General features: G+C 37.7%; 1 protein-coding gene across 7 annotated transcripts in view; it reads right to left on the bottom strand.

Moving 5' to 3' along the window:
* Positions 1-25,511, bottom strand: part of CNTN4 (contactin 4) — a 566,629-nt gene that overhangs the window by 308,216 nt on the left and 232,902 nt on the right. For all 7 annotated transcript variants that reach the window (XM_060110875.1, XM_060110877.1, XM_060110876.1 and 4 more), the window contains 2 exons: positions 12,441-12,567; positions 5,188-5,363 (listed from right to left, as the gene is read on the bottom strand). In XM_060110875.1, coding sequence (XP_059966858.1) covers positions 5,188-5,363; positions 12,441-12,567 — 303 coding nt within the window. The remainder of the gene's footprint in view (positions 1-5,187; positions 5,364-12,440; positions 12,568-25,511) is intronic.

Raw genomic sequence — 25,511 nt, 5'->3', positions numbered from 1 at the left:
AAGCAGTTTTTTCATCATTTTCTCATGCTAGGAATTATTCTGGGCTTTTGCATATGCTTTATAATTTAAACTTCATAACACCCTAAGGGGGAAGTATGGTTATCCCCAGGGCTCTGATGAGATGTCTCAGTTTTAGCAACATTATAAGACACATAAAGTGGAATGGAGCAATGGACAACATTCCATTCTATCTAAACTTAGGCAATATAGTATCTCAGTTTCTCAAGCCCACATTCACAAATTTTTAAAATAGTGACTTGGGTATTTTATAAGCGTGTAAGTGTAAATTACAACTTACTTAAAAAAATCCACATCTATACGTCAGTGAACAAAATTGCCTTGTTGCCTAATTGTGTAAGGTGATTCTCAAGCAGATTTGGATTGGGATGCTTGGCTGGGAAGTGGGTAGGTAGGGTGACAGAGCTGTAGCACTGCATTCTGTATAGACACAGCCTCTGAAAAAATCCCCACCATGAAGCAGTGAAAGTAATGAACTGAAATTCCTTCTACTCCTGGCCTTATCTTCTGATTCAGGTACCTATGTAAGAGTTAAAGAACACTCAACTTGCTTTACCCCTTGTGAGAAGGGGAGGTTAAAGGAAAGCTATTCCTGAACACTTCATTGAAGCTGTATATACTCTCATGCCAGGTTTTCAGGATACAAGTAAACTTTGATGGCATATTTTAACATATGATGCCCCAACACATACCCTTATCTGGAAGTAGGATGTCAATTGTCTTCTACACAAACTCAAGGTGGAAATACTTGCATCTACCTCCAAAGCACTCCCAAAGGACTGCCAGAAAGTCCTTAAATGCAGTGGTTCAACTCATACCCCAAACATGGGCTGATGACTTTAACATCCAATCCTTATAACTTATTCATTTATCCAACAACTATTATTGCAAGTTTACTAAATGCCAGGCACTGGGTAGACCCTGGTAAATTAATCAATCAAGTTTGCTAGCCCAAGGTGAAACAGTGGGACTAGATGGTAGAAGGGGCATTGGTAGTCTACTATCAGAAACAAGTTAAGTGACAGAAAGAGAAGTGATTGACCCTGGCTTAATATTGCAAGGGGACTGAAAACAAAATATGCTCCAAATTACATTACAATACTCTATGCTCATGAAAATGTCCACACCTTATCAAGAGTGACTTCAATTATGCTATGCCTGTTTAATCAAGGAAAGTTTTCTGTCCTAAGAAAAGTGGGGGTAATTCTTAGAGGTATCATCTCCATTAATTAGATTTTTTGCTTATGTGAATTAATTCATTTTTTAAATGCTAAATACAAGAGATTATCAAATTCTGTCTACAAAAGCAGTATGAACATATTTTTAAAATAAATCATAAATGATGTCTACCTTATAAAATTATCCTGTGGATAAAATTACAGAAGGTATATAAATGAGATTTGAATGTTAGATAAAGATGAAGGGATTTTTTTTCTTATAAATCAAAGTGAGTCTAACGTAGACATAAATCAAGGTATGCTGGATTAGGAGCTGAAGCTGCCATTCCTTGGTTCTCACTTATTCATTGTGTAAATAACAAGTAATTTAGTTACTTCAATCTTCAATTTAATTTTTTTTTTTAAAGATACAGGCCAGGAAACCTTTAAGGTCCGTTTCAGCCATAAAATCATATGATTAAAAATGAAGAAATATTCTTACTTGCGCATTATAGTGCAGTAAGTATGGTCAAAAGGCAACATTTTTTTTCCCTCAGTGATTATGAAAATGCTTGGGAGAAAGCAATTACTCAGTAACATTTAAAAGATGTCATTGTTATGCTCCACCTTACATCACTGAAGAAAAATATTTTATTCTAACCTATTAAAGATGATTTTTGAATAGAGGCAATGTCTTTTCATTTTTTTTTAATTTAAAAAGGATAGAAAAGAAAGGTCTAGAAACTATATGTTAACGATCAAAATGCTAGACTCTGGAAAATGACTAGAATAGAAAGGGTGCGGGTTTACCAAAAAAAAAACACCCTCCCCCAAAATAACTTTATACATATATTTTCTTTGTTGTGTCACTGAATAGGCAATAAATAAAGCAATTTGTTTACTCCTACATATAAATTATTCTAGACTCTGGAGATATCAGGATGGACAAGATAGTCTCACCTCTCTTAGAACTTAGATTCTATCATAGAAGTCAAATAATGAGAAAAAAGGAATACACAAAATCATTCCAGATCATAGTGAGTCCTAATGATTGAAAATGAGGTTGTTATGTAGAAAAGTAGAGGGCAACCAAAAGGCAGGCAGAAGACAGGAGAAGAAATGGAAGGAACTGCTTCTTAGGTTAGACATGGTGATATGAAAATTTTCTCTTAGGAGGTCACACCTAAATTGAGAACTAAGGATCATAGGAAGTGAGCATGTGAAAGATCAGGAGAAAAGCAAATAAGGCAGAGGGAGTGAAAGTATCAAGGACTGGTGCAAAAGATAGTTTGTCATTTTTGAGAAATGAAAACAAGACCATGGTAATGAATTTGAGATTTAGTCTAAGTGCAGTAGAAGGCATAAAGTGGCAAAGTAGAATGATCTCATTTACATGTTTAAAAGATTACTCTGGCTATTTTATGATAAATGGTTAAGGAAGATCTAGACAAGATTCACAGAGACCAGGTACAAGTGGATGTTGCAGAAACTGTACATCTTGATTTCAGCAAGGCATTTGGCAAAGATTCTCATTACTCTAAGAACAAGTAGGAGGTTCAAGTAGAGTATGTATGGGTAAATTTGTAGCTAATTGAACACGAGTAGGTGAAGGATATTGATTTATAAATTTAATCTCATTTTATTGGACATTCTCTACTGGCAGGCTGCCCTGTCCCGGTCAACATTTTGTATCAATTATTTGAATGGACACACGCTTATCACATTTTCTCTGACACTGAAGTAAAAGGATAATCAATGTCAGATTTTAAAAAAAGATTTAAAACAATTTCAACTGCGATGGAACAAAGGGTCACAACTCAGAAGGTGAATTTAATAGGAGTAAATATAAAATTCTGGATTTAGGTAATAAAATAATACAATTGGGTAGCTCTGGATTAATAGCTATTCATGAAAAATCAATCCTCTAATTTTATATGAAAAAAGTTGAAATATGAGACTGGGGTTTTAAAAAAAAGTGAATATCAATGTCAGCCCTATTCATCAAAAGAGAAGCTCACATCGTGGGATACTACTGTTCCCTCTGTCCTCTGCAAGGTCAAGGCACACGCATAGAGTTGGGTACATACATTTCTATAGGGTCACAGTTTAATAGATAATTGAATAAAATTGTGTTGTGAAGAAGATGGTTGTGGATTGAGTACCTGGAGAAGAAAAGAATTATGCGACAAGGGACATGAACATATTTTCACGTGTCTGAACCTAACCAGAATCATAGAGTAAGCACTGGGAGTGAAGGTGATAGCCCAATTTAGCCCAATTTTAAGGAAGAGATATTGCGCTTGTTTTTGTGCTTTTGAATAACTACAGCAATCACGGGTCAGGATGCCTTGTGATGAAAAGGTGAGCTCTCTATCTTCAGAATTTTTCAAGCTGAATGCTTATCAGCTGACGATTCTGAGGGTGGCAGGATGTTAGGCGCAGGAAGTGGGATAAGCAGGGTGGATTCCGAACTCAGGCACCTCAACCACAAAACGAGTGGTATAGCTTTTACTTTGGCTAAACTCTTCTATTTAAATGACTATCCCTGCATATGAGATTCTATCTTTCCAATATTTTTAGTAGTAGAAATGCCTGGACTTCTACAAAAGGAGAGCCTTAAGAGTTAGTAATTTGTTTTTGAAATGTCATAAATTAGAAAAGCAAAAGGTTGTTAATGCTATGTTAATCTCTTTTCTGTTCCTGTTATTGTTACTGTTTTTTAAAAAATTTCCTACGCTGTGAAATCCAAAAATCGATGAAGTACAAGAGTAATTGAATACAGAGATTTCCCTACTCTGAGAGTCTATGATTATTTTCTAAAATGAATCCAACAAAATCTATTTGTTAAAAATATAGATACCACATTTGTGTTAAACCAAAAGAAATAAACACTTTGGTTGTGTAGCACTCAATCAGACATGTCCTCCTATTTTTCTGCTCACCTTAGATTATTTGGAAGACTACTGCAGAAGACATTCACAAAGAAAATAAGCCTGGTATCCCATATATACCTAATACCTAGAAAATTCATTTCTCAACTAATAAAAATGCCACCAAACAGCAATAAGAAATTAAGTACTGAATATTAGGTATATTTGATATTGAGTTTCTGGAGAGGATTTTGTTAATGAGAATATCCTACAGTGTTACTGCCAACAGACTTTGTAATTAAGAAAGCTTCGACATTCATGCACTGCTATATGAGTTGGTATTTTACACGAGGAAATATATAATCATAGGCAAATACATAAACCCTTAAAAATACAGCTGAACATCAATCCTTCAAGGTGTCTATACTCAAATGTGTACTCACTGCTCTTGCCTGTGGATTTTATTTTCAACTTGCTATTTCTAAATTCTACTATCCTTCACATGCTCATGAACTTTCATGAGCTGGTAGTCTTAAAAGACGGCAATTTGTTTTTTAAATGTTCTAAACCAGAAATATGAAAGGTAAAGCTTTGATTGCCTCTACTTTTTGTTTTTTGTAGTTGCTTTTAAAATTTTCCTTTTCCTTCAAATAAGAAAAAGTATTAGAGAATTATAGGATTAAGAGACTACCAAGCTTTTTTCTTTTCCAACTGTGAGCTTTATGGCTAAATCGCTTGTCACATTGACTATTAACTTACTGGCAATTCAACTGCTTGCTTATACATACTCTCTTTAAAATGTGTGTGTGTGTATGTGCGTGTAATTTGTTGTACATGTAAACTTACATGTGTATAAATTTGAGTGTATGTGAATTTATGTGTATAGAGCATCATATAACCAAATTATCATACAGTCAAACTATCTCAACCCTTACAAAAGTAGAAGAATACATCTTCCCATTCAGATTTACAGTTTACCCTACAATGAAAGATATTTTGCAAATATGAAAAAAGGGTAAAGAAGATCAACATGACAAAGTAAAATCTGTTTGGTTTTTTAAGATAAGCTGTTTTAAAGGCTGATTGGTACAAGGCACAAAAACTCAAAGTCACATTTGCAGCAGGATATAATTGCTACTTACAAGCAAACTGAAGCTTTGCTTCTCTGCTAACAATTGTTCCAAATGAGTTTGTTGCTCTGCACTGGTACGTTCCAGCATCTTGGGTTTTATTGGGGTTACTGATCAACAAGCTGCCTTCAACAACACTGTAGCGGAAATCCATACCAATGTCAACATCTGTTCCATTTAACTTCCACCTATAGTATAAAAATGCCAGTAGATAAAGCCTTGTAATATTAATCAATAATTCTGAGTTGTCTAAAATATATAAAAACTATGAATCACATGAAATATCATCTGTGACTGTTTTTTAACCATGGTAAAAAAAAAAAAATTAGAAAAGCTCTACCCAGCAATGGTGTCAACATAGATCCATAGATGTGCTTTAAAAGAGCACGTCCTTTTAAAGTAAACAAGATACTAAACTTTTAACACTTGTTTTTGTGACTACTTACAATGCTACAGACACTTCCCTTTTTTTTTTGGAAATTTCCCATAGCATCTTGTTCAACTTTCTTCAAACAGCACTCCTCAGTAAAAGTCCTTTTTCTGGTTTGCCGTCATTCTTTAAATGGGTCTATACAGATGACAGAATACACCATTTTCCAGTAGATTGCTGAGTATTTGATGAAATTGCAGAGTTGCTTTGATTTGGTCCTTAATATGACTGAAATGGCTGACTACAAAGCAGAGGAATTCCATTGATCTAGAGTTAACTTAGGAACGAAACTAGCCTTCACCAGGGATCACTTTGAAGATCTCCTTAGCTACCAGCACTCAAACATCAATCAACCAGCCCAATAAACTGTAGATCAGGCCATTAGGTAACAGACACAAAGAGGGTTTTCTTGCTTTTCTGTTTGTTTACTTGGATCATCTATGTATCTGAGTATAGGGCCTGGCCCAATAAATTAGTTTTAGTGGGACTCACACATTTAAACAGAAAAGCTTTAGTAACAAGATCTCCTTTTTTTTTTTTTTTAAACAGCCAATAACATTCCAGAGAGACTTTATTTTAACCAAACTGCATTTCAGTAAGTTGTTTTAATACGTACAAACTTTTGAACTAATACAAAACAATGATTATCTTTTTTTCTCTTCCTTCCCCACAATCCTACATAAAGTATCAGGTAATGAATATAGCATAGTCGGAGTATCTGAATTATCAACCGTCTCCTAGTAGCGTTCACACTGGGAGGCCAAAAATAAGGCAACACTAGACCATAAAGGAAATTGATTGGAAGCAATAACAGGCATAAAGAATGAGAAATAGTGATCTTACTTCCTTCAAACGGTAAAAAAACACTATTTAAATGTGTGCGTGAATATACGTACTCATTGTGTTTCCTCTTATAACATTCTGGGGTACTAGGGCTGGTATGCATAACGCAAAAGGATTTAAATGAAAAAAATGAAGGCCAGTTAGTTTCAAGATTTTGGACACTGGGTATCATCAGAAACATATTTAAAGAATGAGTGCTTTCTTTCCACCAAGACGTCTCTTACACTTCAAAGTCAATCTTCAACTACACCTCTTCTAATGAAGTCTTCCTCAATATTCCTAGTCAGGATAAATCAAAGCTTCCCCCAAACTCCTACAGAATTCTCCTTACTTGTTTAGGTAGGAATTCTGCCTTCACGTTAGATAATTTGCCTATACCACTCTCGTAGTCTTCCTTTAGTAACCTAGAACTTGACACTCAGTGTGCTCAATAAAGACTTGTGGTATTTCACTTAATATTTTACTTCTTGGCTGGATATTTTAGCTTTGAGCATACACAATTTAAGAAGCATCCTAGCCCACCACAGCACAGCAGTGTACGTTTGTTCACATCTATGTCTTTGAAAGGTGAAAATATGGAAACATGAGGCGTGGGAAAGGTGGGCCAGATCAGGAAATGGGACATAGCTCTTTATGTGTTTTTTTATAAGAAGATGGGTATTAGAAACTGACATTGTTCTTAAGCTTGACAGTAATTCTCTCTGTGTTCTGACACAGACAATAAAGTAATAAGCAATAAAAAGAGAACGACTGGGTTACATCCCAGCAGGTCTATATGCTCATGAATCTCCAGGGCTGACTGCCTGCCCTAGACATTTTTTTGAGTCAGCTGGTCACATCTCTGTCATAACTCTCACTTCAAATGAGAGTCGAGCAATTTAATATGACAAGTATAAGAACTCAAAGCGGAAATTGCAATCTAATGTGAGCTGCAGAGAGTGGAATTTAGGAATGGGATCACGTGAGCCTTTTTAGAAAAGTCTTCGTAGAGATAATGAGTACACTTCTGCAGGTTTGTCTACACTCATCATCTCAACCAGAATGCTCTGCAGAAATTCCATTAATCTACTTTATTACCCGTTTTTACATACAAATAGCAAAGGAAAACGGAATATTTAGAAAATAAGGTGCTTGTTGTGAAACGCAGTTGAGTCTCCATTACACAGCACTATACCAAGTTTTATTGCGATGCAGTCACTGTTCATTCCAACTGAATGTGCACTGCATTAAGTTCTTTATTCCATACTGAAACAGTCTTGAAAACATTCACAATTCCTGGACAGTCTTGAAAACATTCACAATTCATTTTCAATGTTTGAAGAGTCTTTTAAGAACTGGTAATATAGAGGCGATGCTCATTTGACACAAAGAGATTTTCCCAAGGGCCAGGACATGGGTGAGTCTTGTAAGCTGATTTCTGAATTATTCAGGGAATCACAACCTCATTCTCTCCAGAGAGTGAGGTTGTGCATGACCAAACACTGATACTGTGAAGCTCTGTAAGGTACCATTTTTCAGACCTTGCTGGGAAGCTGTCTATGGGATGTGTTGTAACAAACCCTCTCTCTTTGTTCACTGTTTCAGCTTGGCACTGAAGAAGGGGCAGGACCTTTCTGACTTGAAATTTGTTGTCTGCAAACCAAGCTGAATACAAACTTCACAGCAAAAGTATTTCCACCAAGTACTTGACCATTCTTTCCGTCGGGAAATGGAGGCTGACAGCCATAAGTAATGTCACATGTCCTTCAGGAACTTTAATACAAGTAAAGTGGGCACAAGTCAAAACTTCTTAAGTTTTTCTGGGTCTGGGTCAATCCTTTCAAAACTGAGGGGCAGGAAACAATGAAAAGAGAAGGCTCCATTCAGGGAATAAACACAAAGAAGAGAGGTCAGTCGGGGCATCTGAGGGAAAACCTAATGGCGAAGATCCCCATGAAGAACTCACCTTGAATTTCTCCTAGGGGTTCCTCCCCTCAAAGTCAGCCTGAAGACTGAAAAAGTTCAGCCAGAAAGATGTTTGAAAATACCTGATCTCTCCATTCTTTCTGTTTTTCTTTCCTTCTACAAAAGGGAGTTTTTAGCTCCCAGGTACCAATCAGCTATTTCATCACAGAGAAACTACCAAAAGTATAAAGGAAAGTGAAGTACACTGCAACCAACTGCTAGTGCATTTGATTAAAAGTTTTCTTCTCAGCTTTTCCTGGCAATCTTTAAAGACATAATAGGTTTCTGTTCCTCTGCTTGTTTTAAACAACAAAGCAAGCCCCTATATCTAGAAACACACTGTTACAAAAGCAATGTTAATTAAAGGTCAGAGTTTGGGGAAAAACAAAGCAGCAACCTGCCAAATTCTGCTGCAAAATTTGTTCTCATTTATGGCTAACATCTGAACTTATACTTGGCGATGTACTAAAAACTGGGGCCATTTAACTCATCATTTATGTATGTAGGCACCTTTGCCTCTTGCATTTATTTATTTATTTTACTACGTAAAGCATTTAAAAATGTTTGATTTAGCCTTGAATTCAACATATTATAGGGAGAATAACTACATATTCTGATTTATCCAGGACGTTGCTGGGTTTACACCTGTCCTCCTGGAATAATTATTAACAGTGGCCTTTTGCTCTCAGAAGTGTGCTGGTTTGGATGATAAATTACATGTTCACCCTAATTATATGGTCCATTAGAGAGTTTTTTTTTTTTTCTTTCTGGAATGTACTTCCTTTTTTTATCCCTATGACAAAAGGTCTTTAGCCCTCCAAATTCACTTAAATATCTCCTTTTCTGTGAAACTTTCTCTGATACCTTCCCTCTCTATCCTGAAGCAGACTTTCTTTCCTCCAGAATGCCCTAGAACTTGGACATGAACAGTGCAGCTGCTTTAATGCAGTGGTTTAAACAGCTTTCCTAGAGGATGTATTTTTCAGAATACTAATATATACCCTAGTTCAAAGCAGAGATACCATGATGGAATCTTGGTTAGAAACTCCATAATAACTCACCCCAGGTAATTCCTGAGTCAACTCCTTGGACCCTGGAATTCACAGTTTGAAAAACACTGGGGTGGTCTGATGAATAAAGGTATGTTTGATGAATGAATGGGCACACAAACTAAACTCTAAAACAATTTCCACTACGTTAATACCACCATCCTGTATGGGATGTCCCTTGTCCTCTGCCAATTTGAAAACTATCAATACCTACCTCAGTTCAAATTCCACTTCTGTGCCCCCCGGGCGACTCCAATTTCCTCCTCCCCTAAACTATGACACATGTGCCATATACTCTTTTGGTTTTTACATACTACTACATATTGGTTATTAGCTTAAGGTTTTCATCATTAAATCTGAATAGAGGTAAAATAATATTTATAAGATGTATGTAAATTATATAAAGAATCTCAAGACAATAAGTATCTGTGTTTAAGAAAAGGAATATTATTACTCTTGAAGTCTCCTATTTCCATTTTGTTTCCAATCACTTTTATCTCAATGGTTAATTATAATCTTGAATTTTGGCTTTTTCATTCCTTTGAATTTATGATTTTATCATGTATGTTAGTATCCTTAAACAACTACTCCATCTTACCTGCCTTTGAACTTAGTAAATACGGGATTATAAACTTTGCATTCTTCTATGACTTGCTTTGTTTACTCAAAGTTACGTTCCTGTGATCCATCATGTTTTTGTAGCTATAATTCATTCATTTTCACTGTTGCATGGGGTTACCATGTATGAATATGCCAGGTTATATTTATGTATATTATTTATATTATGTTAAATTTGCTCTTCTAAATTTCTGTCAATTTGGTGGGTTTGAAAGAGTGTGTCGTTTTAGTTTTAATTTGTATATTTTAATATACACTGATAATCTCTTTATATGATTAATGGATATTTGATATTCTTTTCTAAGAAGTGTCTGATCAAGTCTTTTGGAAATGTTTTTATTAGGTTACTTGTTTTTCACTTTTTGATTTGTGGAAATTCTTTAAATAGTTTACATATTAATCCTTTGCAAGTAATACGTATTAAACATATCTTGTCCCAGTTGGAAACTTATAATTTTACCCATCCCAGTATATTCTGCTAAACAGAAATTCTTAATTTTAGTGAAGTTAAATATTTTCTTCTATGATTTGTGCTTTTTGTCATTATTGAAAAGTTTTTTCTTCCCTCCAAAGTCATAAATATGTATGCCTATTTCCTTTTAAAAGTTTTGTAAATTTCCCATGTTGGTCTTCTGTTCACTTGGATTTGATCTTTGTGTACCCTGTGAGGTAGGGATACAACTTTATTTCATTTTTTTTTTAACCACATGGATGATCCACTGTGCAGTATATATCTTCTCAATTTATTTCTAATATTATCAGGACTTTTAACTTTTCTTTTTTAATCTTCACAATACAGTATTGTTTTTATTATTTTTATTGTTTAGTGCAATTGATTTTTTCTTTTTTTTTTTTTTTTTTTTTTGCGGTATGTGGGCCTCTCACTGTTGTGGCCTCTCCCGTTGCGGAGCACAGGCTCCGGACACGCAGGCTCAATGGTCATGGCTCATGGGCCAAGCCGCTCTGCGGCATGTGGGATCTTCCGAGACCGGGGCACGAACCCGTGTCCCCTGCATCGGCAGGCGGACTCTCAACCACTGCGCCACCAGGGAAGCCCAGTGCAATTGATTTTTATATGGAAATATTAACCTTTACCATTTGTGTTACTTATCATTCCTTCTTATATCTAAGACAGTATACCCGGGATCATTTTTATTCTGCTTAAAGTATATCTTTCAGCATTTTCTTTAGTAAGGATCTGATGGAGTCAAACTTCAGTTTCTGTCTGTCTGAAAACACATTTACTTTCTTCTCCTTTTTAAAAAGTACTTCTGCTATACAAAAACTTGACAGCTAATTTCTCTCAGCATATTGAAGATTCTGTCTTCTGTCTTGATTTTTTTGTTGCTATTGAGAAGTCAGCTGTTGGTTTGTCATCTCTTTGAAGGTTAGCTGTATTACAACTTTGGCCTATTTTTATGATCATGTCTTAAGATTGGTGTTTTGCTGTTTCTCCATGATAATTCTAGACAGGGCTTTATTTTTATTTGCACTGCTTGAAATTCACTGGGCTTACTTAGTCTGTAGCTTTGAATGTTTAATTACCTTTGGGAAATTCTTAGCCTTCTCTTTAAATATTGCCTCTGCCTCATTTTTTTTTTCCTTTCCTTATGGAACTGATTAGATATGTGTAAACGTTTTCTCTTAATCTCTTTTTTCTCTCTCTCTCTCATATTTGGATAAAGAGGAACACCTCTTTATCCATTTCTGCTGCTTTTAGACGATTTCTTCATATATATCTTGCACTTTACTAATTCTCCTTTCAGCTGCGTCTCATCTGTTATTAAAACCACTTAACACCAAGGTTTGAAACAGGCAATTACTTTTGCTTTTCAGTCCTTTGGGAGGCAAGGTTACTTCTTATTACATTCACGGTAAGAATGTAGCCCTTGGGTCCCAGGTCTATTCTGGAAGGTGTTCTCATGTTAGACTCTCCTTCTGGTTGAGTCTAGGCTTTGTCTTGTGACCCTAGTCCCCTGTGAAACTGCAAAATCCAAAGCTGCAGTTCACATAGTTCTTCAAGGTGAAAACTGCTTTCAGTGTTCACTTTTCTTCCCTGGGTTCAAAACCCACTTACTAAATATTTCTTTCTTTCCTACCAGTTTATTGATGCATTTTTAAAAAGGTATTTAAAAAAAATATGTCATTAAGTAATGTTAAGGCTTTCAGTGAGATAGTCAATCAGGATATTTAATTCCTGGTACTGCCAGAAACAGAAGCTGGGTACTAAACTTTTCATGAACACGAGCATCTCTTTAGCATCTCAGGATATCCAGTGATGCCGATCTAAAAGCTCTTTATGTAATCAGCATTCCATAAATATTTGTTGTTTAATAATAGAAAGTATATGTATGAGAACACATGCTTTTAAGTCAACAAACCTGATATGAGGTTTTGGATTCCCTTTAACTTCACAACTGAGCTTCACTTTTTTCTCCTCAGAGTCCAAAGGGAACATTACATGACTTGGTTCTTGAATGAAAATTGGGCCATGCAGTGTGTAGTCATCTGAAATAAGAAGAGAAAATGTCCAAAAATGAACATCTTCCAAATAGGGACAATGACAGGAAATAACAACAAAATGAAAATAAAAGAGGTAAACTAACAAAAAAAATACACAACAGATTCGTTCCAGCCTCTGGATGAAATTTCCCACTGAAGAATAATCTTTGGAATTATGAAGTGGAGATATGGACTCTCCTATTTCATATTGATGACTTATTTTTACCAACAACTTCCAGACACTGAACGGCTTGGCATTCCCTTTTCTCTCCTCCACTTCTTATTGTTCCACCGGTCTTTAGCCTGGCCTTTTATGCTGCTGTCATCCTGGAAGACTGTCTAATGTCACAAAGTTAGAATGTCTCTGCTCTGTAATGGGATACTATAGTTGGAAGCAAGCAATGATGATTTCGTAAATACATTAATAAGGAGAAGCAGCAGTGTACTGCTAAAATATGTACAAAACTTTCTTAAATTGGATATGTAGGTAAATAAAGAATAACCTAGAGTTCATGATTCTCAAATTATGTGTGGTAAATTAACAGTTTGTTTTTTTTCAACCTGTTATGGACCCATAGATGGATACTTGTGCAAGTATCACACAGCTGCGACTGACTAAGCACATGAGTTCAGTAAAACCCAGACTGGTCTATACCAAGTTCAAAGAGGTATGAGTTTCTAAATTCTTTCTCTCAGTAACAGAAAGTAAATGCATAAAACTTATTTTGTCATGGAGCAGCAACAAAGCTCAAAGAATGGAATAATCCACAAACTAGATTTGAAGTAGCAGTGTAGAGTACATATGCTTCTATAGTAAACACATAATAAATATTGGTCAAAAGGCACCTGACCACCCATATCATGAAGGTGGTTTTCATTCTTTACAGTCTAGTCCCTTTTATCCTAGAAGGCTTTTCTAGACCCTCAGGTCTTCCTTTAACCACATGATTCACAAATTATATCCATATTTCTCTGTGGACACATCTTTTTCTACTAAATGCATTTGTACCTTTCTTTCCCCTTCTTTGGACTGTAAGCTCGAGAGCATGACTGTATCTTACCCATTTTTGCATGTCTTGTAGTACTAACTACAGTAGCTTATACATCAAAGATGGTCAATAAGGATTTTTTCTATCTGAGGTATTTTTTCACTTTTTAATGTATTCAGTCAGCTGATTTAGGCACTGCCTAACAAATTTTGAGACAGAGGGCCAGGGTCTATGATGTAAAGTGATACTGAGTAGCGCCCTGGAGCTGACAATCCATTTTCCCCTTATATGTGATTATTTTGATGGCTGTGAATTTTAACTGCTATCCTGGAAAACCTTCATAACCAGCTTTCTGTTGATAGGTGATAGGATGAGACTGAACTCATTCAGGTGAATCAGGACTGAGGAAAAAGAAGAAAGCCGATTTGGGGATCTAGGTGAAACATGTTAAAGTCATTTCTTTTAAGGTTTTTAATCCGGGCTTTAAAAACTCCGCATGTTGAGGTTGGGATAGAAGAAAAATTAAGGACACAAGAAAATCAAACAGAATTTTAGAGGAATGGGGACAGCCAATGACCTTGTTGAGAGAATAAGCAGGATATGGGTTCAGAAAGACTAGGAACTGAGGTTCAATGCCTTGTGTCAGCTACTAACTCCATGACCTATGGAGAACCACCTAGTCTCTCTATGCCCCAATTTTCTCATCTATAAAATAACAGCGTTGGACTCACTCAGTGGTTCTACATTGGTTACGGGTGAAGAAGAAGCCATGAAAACTTTCCCATAAACGCACATGCACATACACATGATATTTGCATTCAAAGATGTCATGAATTATATTACCACCACCACCCTCTCTCCTCAGTCCATGTATACAATCTCAGGCTAATGAGAGAGTTAAACAAAGAAAACAGTATTTACCAAAGAACACAGAATAAAAGCACGGAGTAAAAGTACACAAAAGTATTTTTTTTTAAACACTGGTCGTTTAAAGCTAGATATTTCAAAACCTGTGTATTTACATTTCAGATTTTCAATGACAGTTATTTTCAAAACAAATTTAGATACTGGTCAACAGTTAGCTCAATTCAATCTTGAAGAATTAGGTGAATTTTTAGCATATTTAGTTAAGTGACAAACAATACTCATCAAGATCACTAACACAGCAGCAAGTTTGGTAGATTTTTCTTTAAGAGAGAAATATATTTCTTTTGTTGTTTCAATTCCAAAATTATGTGTGTGTATATATATATAATATCAATCATTGCAGTTCATTGGTGTTCCCTGATTTGAATTTCATACAGAAATACACAGTCTGTTACTAGTAATTCCAAATAAGAATAAAACATAATAATGATTATCCAGGATGCAGCTGAGAGACTTTGGATTAACATCTGTACTATTTCTCAATGTATCCATGCCATATTTAAATAACAAAAAGGATATTTTTTCTGTGTATTTTGTAACAAGAATTGATAATAATGATGCTTTGCATTTGCTATAAATGACACATTTCATCTGAAGTTTTTATTTTCTCTTGGTTAACCAAGCTCACTGCCTAGAAATTAACATTAGCATAAAGGGACCAGCATTTCAGTTCTCATCTAAGGAAATCCACAGCCTTTCAAGCATGAACTATTTGGTTTCACAAAGATGGAGGGAGAGATTTTAGAAAGTTGCTATCCAGGTGTAGAAAACAGATATCCTAACTTTAATACCTTTAAGACCAGGGTTACCAATATTTTAAGAAAAATGAGTTAAAGAGTTGCTTTATTTCCTCCAAACCTTGAGGTGCCTGGGTTAAACAGCCCTGAGACTGACATTCTCAAATGCAACATGGAGCAAGGCACCACTAAGTTTGTTCTATCCGTGTGTAGGAGCCACAAAGTGACTTTCAAGTGGCTTGAAGGTATACACAAAAAACTTTGCATTTGCTATTTTCAAAGCTGAGAAGATTAACTTCACCCTTTCCTTTATCACAGTAAGTTGTCCTATGCAACTAGTGGAGTGGCCGTGATTTTTCAGCCTGTGAGGTAAAGGAGCATCTCAGAAAGCAACAGAGGAAAGGATTAATAAGCCAATACACCTCAGTGTTGGTCTGTGGACCACCTGCATTGTAATTACGGCATGCTTATTTTTTTAAACCCCAGTCCAGACTGACTAAACCAGAAAAATCTGGGGTCCATGAATCTGCCTTTTAACCTGGTTCTCTGAGGGATTCTTTTGTACACTGAAATTTGAGAAGTACTAACACAGACCCTTCTGATCCGAGCTCTCCATTTCCTAAGAGCAGAACACCAACCAACACTGGCTTTAGACCCACCCTTAGCCTTTCTCTCTTAAGGAAAGTTTAACCAACAAATTCTTGTTTGAAAACATTTAGAGAAGGAATTTTAGCACATGTTTGGACTAATAGTTGAGAGATAAGAAGCCAGGAACAGAAAACTATAAAACTGACCCACACAAAGAAAATGGATGGGGCCTCCCTGGTGGCGCAGTGGTTGAGAGTCCGCCTGCCGATGCAGGGGATACGGGTTCGTGCCCCGGTCTGGGAGGATCCCATATGCCGCGGAGCGGCTGGGCCCGTGAGCCATGGCCGCTGGGCCTGCGCGTCCGGAGCCTGTGCTCCGCAGCGGGAGAGGCCACAACAGTGAGAGGCCCGCATACCGCAAAAAAAAAAAAAAAAGAAAATGGATGGACTTGTCAAACTCTGGGACTAAAGCTGTATAAAATAACCCTTAGAACAATCATAGTTCAACTCAAGAAGCTAATTGTGAGAACCCCCAGGGCTGCACCCCATTGAAGAGGTATCCTCAGGGAAACCCACTAGTCCACTTCCCTGTAGTAAAATCTTATCTTCACTTGATACACACAACATTCCTGCTATAACCACCCTTTATTTATATGTAATGAATCTCATCTTCTTTAAATGACAGGCTGTTCAGATTGATGTTTTTACTTTGGGATTACCAATAGGGTGAAAAGTCACGGTGGTGCTCCCCTGCCTTGGAGAAGTTAGCGGAATGGGCTCACATTGTTTTTAGGGATCTCTCAGGAAAGGAGAAGGCAAGGATCTTTCATGCTTCCGGGAAGTCTCAAAAATCATGGTTAAGAAGAAGGATGGGGGAAGCAGCCAGGTAGTCAGAAACGCAGATATAATCTCATAGATTCCAGACCACTGATCTCAGCCCCAGCTTGGGGGATTTAGTGCAAATGCCGATACTGGTACATCCTGATTTTCTGGGTTCTCCCCTCCTTGACATCTAACTGCCAATCGGTCGCTAGGTTACCTCTAGCCCCACCACCCATGATCCCTAAACTCTATCCCACAGAAACTCTCCAATTTTTATTCAGGGATAAGCTTAAAAGAGAAGAGAGAAGATCTATGTTAAAGAAACCCTGCTTTCATGCTTCAATGAAGAGTGGGGAATGTTTGGATCTTCAGAAAAGAGTAGAGATTTCATGACCAGAAACTTATTTAGGTTAAAGATCAGGCTACTCTAAACCTTTCTCCCCTTTTGCTCAAATATTGATTCAAATAAATTTAATTTAAATATTAAATTTAAAAGTTAAATTAAATAACTTTTAATTTAAATTTTTAAAGTTACTGAAAAACATTGCTCTCAACCAGCAATTCTCAAACTCCTTTTCCCATCTGATTCTTCTCTTTTTAGAATCTATTCTGGGGAGAGATAAAACCAATGTTTGTCAGCCAACTTCTTCCTGTATCCTCCTGCAAGCAGCCCAGAAATAAAATGTAGTGCCAGGGCTACTCTTCAAAATTTTAGATTATTGAAAGAGATGCAGAGAATCACAGAATTTTAGATTAGAAAAGATTATTTATTCCTAAATGTATTTTCCCAGATCACAGACTAAAACTGTACTGCATCTGTAATAGAAAGAAAAATGATTTTCACCTAAGAATAAAATAATACTCTAAGAAAAACAGTAATAAAAACACATTCTACCACTAGATGTGAGTGAAATCACGGATGTCCCGAAGCTGCAGATAAAATAAGTGATAGCTAGATATCACATTCTATCTGCAGCTTTGGGACATCATTGATTTCACCCTCTATTTTATTCTTTGAATTAATTTGGCCCATTTCTGCATGTCCCCAAAGTTCTGTCCCAGGCAAGCAGGATGCTGCTCAGTTAGGCTACCAGAAGCCAGACTGGGCTAAGGAATTAGAATGGATAGGGCCAGCATAAACTTTTCTGTGACTGACCAGAGAAATAAGACTGAATCTCAGGTGATAGTAGACTCAGGGAAGCAAGACAGAGGCCTGAGTATCAGGTCCCAGGGAATAAGAGTAGAGCAAACTCTGGATTCCAAGTGAAAGGTCAGCAAAAGATAACATGCATAAAGGAGCAAGTGAGAGGGGAGGTAGAGCTTAGAAAAAGCCACTGCTGCTAAATATAGATTTTTTTTTTTAAACAGGGATCTGTGAACAGTCCTAAAAGGTAACTGAGATGGGAAGGAAAGTCATTAAGCGGCTGAGCCATATTAGACAGCAGGGATGAATTCAGGGTAAATACTTCATAGAAGATAACTTAATAAAAAAAAATAGTCAAGCTATCTCCAAAATAATTATTCTTCAAAGTGTGGTCTAGTAACCTCATGCACCAATACCCCCTTACCTGGGGGTGCTTGATAAAAGGCAGATTTCTGAGCTCCTGCCAGACCGACCCAGCACCTCTGTTCATTACTGTGCATTCTGCAGCTGGAAAACTGGTACTTTCAATTACGAATTGAGCATAGATAACTTCCAGCCCTAGACCAATTAAGGACACCAATGAAGAAAAACAACCCTGCAGAGTTTTGTTCCGTATGCTAGACTACTCCGTAGCTACCATGTGGGATGGGGTAAAAGGTCGTGTTTTGCAAGCACAGCCCTTTGGTCAATGTGCTTCTCTTCCGCTGGAAATATTTTTCATCTGTTGCAAACTCAGTGACACAACTCTGCTGGGAAAGGACAAAAATGCAGTACTATGATTTCATCCTAGAAAACTAAAAATACCGGATTCAATTCTACTTGTAATTGCTGTGGAGTTCCCAGGCGTCACACCTGAGGGTTGTTTAGACCCTTCATCCTCATGGCAGGTTGAAAGTACTGCCATAGCAGCCAAGAATCTAGGACTATGATATACAGTCAATTTTCCTACAACATCAAATAGGTTGTTTGATTAAACACCTGGTCTTCGGCAGAAATGGCAACCATCTCATTTCGGGAAGCCAACTCTAGGAGACCTAATGCAGAACAACAAGGGCTTGAAATATAAGCTCAGAACATGAGCCCATGGGTTTAGATGAGAATTTTATCTGGAGGGCAGGTGGACTGTTGCATTTGGCACACACAGAAGCATCCTGACACGAACCACAAAGGCTTTGCTGTGTTGTGTCTTTTACTCTGCATCCTGCAGAGCCCTTGATCAATCCACAGAGTAAATGCTGTGTGTGTTTGTGCGTGTGTGTGTGTTCACGGGTGTGTGAGTGTGTCTGTGTGTGTAATCAGGGAGAACAACGCTGCCTTATTGGATTGCAGAGCAAAGCCATGCCACGGGGGACAAGGAACGGGTAGTCCCGCTAAGCTGGTTTGTTAGGTGTGCTCCAGTGTCATGGTCATATTTCGCTTTTTCAAGGGGGAAGCCCAATGGGGAGAACCAAATGTTCCAAGAAGGGCACACACAGGGCCCACTGTATCTAGCTGGCTGTGAGCCTTCTCCTCCAGCTTTTCTAATGATCATGGAAATTCATTTTGGATAAAAAACTAAGGTCAGCAGCATCTCCGTGGATCCAAATTACTCACAAAACGTATGGGCAATAACCTAAGGAAATTCAGAAACAAATGAAATACTGTAACAGTGATTTTCCCGAGTGTAAGAATTCCTTTAAAATTGAATAAAATTGAATCCACTGATCATAGAAATGACTGGACAGCTGTCAAACGATCATTACAAATACGATTTACTGTTGTTCGTCCTTATAAAATAAATAGCAGGGGATGTTCGAAGGCCCCACACAAGGGCTTATGTGTGAAATTAGCCTACACACAGCATTTTTATTGAATAATTATTCCATTTGGTTCTATCTGGTTGTTCAGTTGAATGGAGCAGAGGCAAAACAGATACTAGAGGAGACAGACATTCCTACTTAAAGGATAACACATTTTTTTCGTCCGTTCTTGCTTCCACCTTCCTTATTTATTTTTTTTAAAGACATCTTTATTTTATTTTTTTTGGCTGCGTTGCGTCTTCACTGCTGCGCATGGGCTTTCTCTAGTTGTGGCCAGCGGGGGCTACCCTTCGTTGTGGTGCGCGGGCTTCCCATTGTGGTGGCTTGTCTTGTTGCAGAGCACGGGCTCTAGGCACATGTGCTTCAGTAGTTGTGGCATGCGGGCTCCGTAGTTGTGGCTCACGGGCTCTAGAGTGCAGGCTCAGTAGTTGTGGCACACGGGCTTAGTTGCTCCGCAGCATGTGGGATCTTCCTGGACCAGGGCTCGAACCCATGTCCCCTGCATTGGCAGGTGGATTCTTAACCACTGCACCACCAGGGAATCCCCCACCTTCCTTATTTTAACTCCCTCAAATGAGCATTTTAAACAGCAAGCAACAGAGAAGTCTACTGACAGATGGTATATGTTTTGAAGGCAGAAAGTGAAAGAAAATCCAAACGAGAGGTGAACTCTTCTACTCTTTCTTTGTCCTCTGGTTAACAAAATGATGCCACTGCTATCACACATCATGTCACACATAATGAGGACCTAGTCGTACGTAATGCCAGAGCTTAGAAATGATGGGATGTGGGAAAGCATGAGGAGATAAAAGTGGTCTCTGCTTAGAGAAATTCTATGTTGCTGGAGGAATGCTCTGTAGGAGTGGAAAAGAACAGCAAGGGGAGCTGTGTCAACACATCCTACTCTGACCCTGACCTCAAACTCTGACCCATTTCAGGGGCAATGGATTCATTACTACTTAAAAAAAACAACAACTGGGAATTTGGGGTTGGTACATACAAACTATTACGTTTAGAATGGATAAGCAACAAGGTCCTACGGTATAGCATAGGGCACTATATCCAATCTCCTGGGATAAACCGTAATGGAAAAGAATATTAAAAAAAAGGAACATATATATGTGTAAAAGTGAGTCACTGCTGTACAGCAGAGATGGGCACAGCATTGTAAATCAACTACACTTCAATTAAAAAAAAAGTAATTGGGTGATTTTGATGTCAAGCCTCAGGTATGAAAAGAAAGATGACTTTTCAACAAATGCAAATATTGTGCAGCTCAACTGGAGGCAAAAACTGACCTGAGCTGATGTGAGGCTATATATAGCTTAGCATGAATATTCATATTTTTTTTGCTACAGAATTATAAATGTGTTTGATTATGGAGTGCTGACCCAGACTCAGCTGGGGATGTTACATAATACTGGGCATGTTTTGTGCACCATATTTCTTTTCTAAAATCAGAAGGATTCTTAATTATCAAACATTTTGACCCAGTTTCTGATCAGCATTCTCAGGCCTATATACTATAGTCATTTCCAATGTGACATATAGAGGACATACAGCGTGTAAAGAAGATACCATCCTGCACTCATGGCAACCACCCTGCCCTCATGGAGTGTTTATTCTAGAAGGACTGACAGACAATCAGAAAAGTAGAACTAACTTTATATTTTTAATTAATAGACTTTATTTTTAGAACAAATTGAGCAGAAAGTACATGTTCTCATATATCCTTTCTCCCCTGCTCACAGCTTCTCCTATTATTAACATCTGAGAGGGAGGTGCAAGAGGGAGGGGATATATGTATACATATAGCTGATTCACTTTGTTATACAGCAGAAACTAACACACCATTGTAAAGCAATTATACTCCAATAAAGATGTTAAAAAAAACCTTGCTTTAGGGTGGCACATGTGTTGTAACAAATGAGCCAACTGATACATTATTATTAACTAAAGTTGATAGTGTACAATAGGGTCCACTCTTTGTGTTGTATAATTCTATGGATTTTGGCAAAGGTATCGACCTAAGATGTATGTACTATTACTCTATCACACAGTTTATTGTCCTAAAAACCTCTGTGCTCCACTATAGCTAATTCTTTAATTTATATTCAAATATATTACTACTGACTCATGAGAACAAATAAGAGTATAAAACACATATGTATATAACTGATTGGTTTTGGCTAAAGAAGTCTAAATATCTGGGTCGCTAATTCACTTACTATTGCCTCCCTAGTGACATGAGTATATAGTGAAAATCTATGGCTTTTGCCTGCTCAGAATCCATCTCTCCTCTCTAAGGTAAGAGCACTCCACCCTTTCTTTGGTGAACCACTTTCTCAAACCAGGTGGTCTGGACAGACTAAAATCCTCAGTCCAAGTCAGGAGGAGGTAACCCAGGCCTGGCCAGTTAATATTACATTTCCCTGACTAAATTATGGTCCCCATGCATAAGATGTAAGTTTGGCTAATAATGCTGTTTCAGAGCTTTTCATGAAACTACTAGGGCAAAAATCCCTTTTAGAGCCTAGAACTGCTTGGTGGCAGGAAGCATGGAGCTTCCAAAGGTCCCCACATAGACAGCCTAAAAAAAATGAATGATGCCAAAAAAACAATAATGAAGCTAAAACAAAACCGAAGGATGGAGGCTGACTGAGCTTTGATGATATCAAGATTTGGAGCCAGTTCTGTCCAAAGCAAGATTTATTCCTAAGATGCCCAGATATGTGAGCAAAACGACTGCCTTTATTTAAGCCAATTTGAGTTGTTTTATCAGCTGCAGATAAATGACCCCTAATTGAAACTGTATTCATAGAAAGTACATATCAGTTTATTCATGGGTTTAATTCATGTTATTGGTCTTCGTTCTCTTCTTTCTATTTCCTTTTGACAACTGTCTACATGCACTTGTATGTAAAAATGCACACAAATAGGCCGTCGGCAATCTGGCAGGCAAAGATTTTCTCTCTGTGGACCTAAAGTTCATTTTTATGCCTCCACCTTCACCTGGTCAGTCCCATGATCAACAGCACCCTAGAAGTCTCCTCCTTTGAACTGCACCTCTTCTGATTTCTGGATATGTATAGTGAGCCCCAACAAAACATGTCTTTCCCATGCCCTTCCCCATCAGAGGACCCTATTTCTTATTGGAAAAAAATATATATATAACTATATGTTAATCACTCCCCAAAGTCTTAGCTTCCAGTTGAAATTCATACACTTTAATGGGGGCCTTTTCAGAAGATCATTAACCTAAAACAGTGGTAATACTCCTAATATGTTTTATATTCTTTGTGTGCAAAAAGAGGCTCCTGGGACACTTAAAAATTAATATAGAACTACATTCTGCTCCCCAAATTCTGATTAGATAGATTTGGAGGTGGGGCACAGGCATATGCATCTGAATCCTGCACGTCAGGTTATTCAGATGCATGTGTTCTACAATCATGAGTCACCATTTAAGAAAGAAAAATGGGGGGCACACCAGCAACACCAGCAGACTGTTTCAAGCACCAGGTGGCTGCTACAACTGGTAACCAACGAAGGAGAGCTCTTGCATTTGTGTAGCTCTCAAATCAAATGCTGGAAATGCCTCTCTTTTATGCCCTGGGTGAGTGGAGGATCTCCCAACCTACATGCTAACAGGAATAAATTCTTCGGTGCAATAGGAGGTGTCAATGATTGTACCAGACCTGCTTTGGCTTCCGATGCTTTCCTTATCATGTATTAAGAATATTATCATCCAGATTTGTCCAAGCTTCTGCACTTTCCCCAGCTCTCTCTCCAAGCCCCCCACAGCCAAAGTACCCTCCTTCTCAATGAAAAAAACTATAGCCAAAGGGTTGAGGTTGTCTTTTCTGCCCTCAGTCATAATTTCACACTTTCTTGGAGACCATCTGCTTTAAGCCCTTCTGGGGTGAACTGCTGGTGTTATTATCTCCTCAATGACACCCTAAGTTCCCCACTGCCTTCCCTGACATTAAGATGCCTGAACACGGAACACCTGCAGGCAGTACTTTCATGTTACATGCACCGTGGCTTTTCAAGGAATATTAATGAACCTTTGCACCTGTCTCTTCAGCAGCTGAGGTACCCCATGTCGGTCTTTCCTTAAATGTTTCAGGTTTTCAATTTGGCACATAGTGAATGCGTCAGTATATATATATATATATATATATATATATACACACACACACACACACACACACACGTACATACACTGGGAAGCGTGAAAGGGAGTAATCTGAGAGCTGTTCAAGCAAAAGTCTAACAATATATTTCAAAAGGAAAGATCCACTAAAGCGGAATTTCATATGCTTCTCTTTCTGGTGTGTAGGTACTTTAGTGATTTTGCATATCGTTGCTTAGGAAACAAGGCTGTCATTGTGTCCCTGATGAAGTCGGGGAGGAGAAAAAAATTCAGATTTAGTTCATGGCAGGCAGTGGGCTCCAGGCATGAGCCTTCCTGGTGGGACATGGGTATTTTAATTGAAAGTTGGTAAGGAAACCCAAATCAGACTTAGATTTTACCTCCCTCACTGACTGAATCCAGAAGTCCTGCTAGAGAAGGATAAACACAACTACAACCACTCAATTTAGGCAGAGATGTGCTCCGCTTTGGCAAAAAGATGCTTAGGAAATCACAAGTGAACTTCTACCTTCCCTTCTTCAAAAGGTAACACGTGTGCCTCCTATTTAGAGACACGCGGAATAATGAAAATAACAACTCTCCATCATAATAAGGCCAGGCTCTGTGCTGAATAAAAATACTAAGTAGGCCTTGTCACGCTACAACAACCCTACTGACAGGTCCTATGCTCCTCCTCACTTGCTGACAGAGAGAGAGAGAGGCCTGGAGATAACCCACCCTTATAATGGGTGTCAAAACAGGGATCTGAACATGGTTTCTTCTTCTTAGAGCCCAGTACTCAGCGGCGCTATGATATACACTGGCAACTGCCCTCTGTATGTTACCCCCAACAAATAACAAAGGAGATTCTGATATGTTGAGTAAGAATGGTATCATTAAATGTGAGTGGTTTCAGATTTTTAATCCAACTCCTTTTTCGAGGCAAGGAAACAAAGGTTTTCAGAGGTTAAGTGGGCACACAGATACTCAGTGATGGAGCTTGAACCAGAATCCTGATTCTCTGATTACTAGTGGAATTTTTTTGTAGTACCATAGGTTCCCTCTAGTTTACTATTTGGATAACAGTAGAATTAGTCCACTTTTACCTAGAAATATAGTGGAGAAAAATGACAAAGTCATCCCTTAGGGAAGGGGATACTCTATTTTGTCAATATTTATGTCTTGAAACTTCAGTTCAGGAGAAAATAAGTGAAAGCCTGTTTCTTTTCAATAGGGAGCAGAAAGGATAAATGAATTCATCATATGCTATACTTGTTCCTAATTCTTTCAAATTACAAAGTTGTTCTTTTGGAGAATTACCAGCACATTGAGGTATGGAAAGGATATTTTGTCCTAAAGTATCCTCTATAGAAAACTTTGTAAAAGAGGGGATTCATAACCTTTCAAAACGACAAGCATAAAATGTGCATCTAATTATTGGCCATTCTGCCTTTTTCTATGTCATTCTGTCTTAAGGTAAAGTGGCATGCATGCTGATCCGGGCAAACACAAAGCAAAAACTCCTTCTGTAAAGGGATAAATGGCAGTAAAAAAAAATGCCATTGATGTGAATTCACAGGCTTATCAAAGGGAGGAAAAAACGTTTCCTTCACTTTCCAAAGACAACGTAAAAAGCATGTCCATTAAATTGCTGGGCGCTTTGAATAAGTCATCCACCTGTCTGCTTCATTTCACTGACAACTGATGCTCAAATTCCTTCCCACAGACCTGCAACCAGAGAGGAGGTGGGTGACCATGACCTTCTCTATAACAAAAATACCTGTTTGCTTAAGCAATACAGCAACTAACC

The sequence above is a fragment of the Mesoplodon densirostris genome, chromosome 10 (genome assembly GCF_025265405.1).
Source record: "Mesoplodon densirostris isolate mMesDen1 chromosome 10, mMesDen1 primary haplotype, whole genome shotgun sequence".
Taxonomy (NCBI): Eukaryota; Metazoa; Chordata; class Mammalia; order Artiodactyla; family Ziphiidae; genus Mesoplodon; species Mesoplodon densirostris.
Note: the sequence above shows the minus strand (reverse complement) of the source record. Positions and strands in the feature narration are given on the sequence as shown.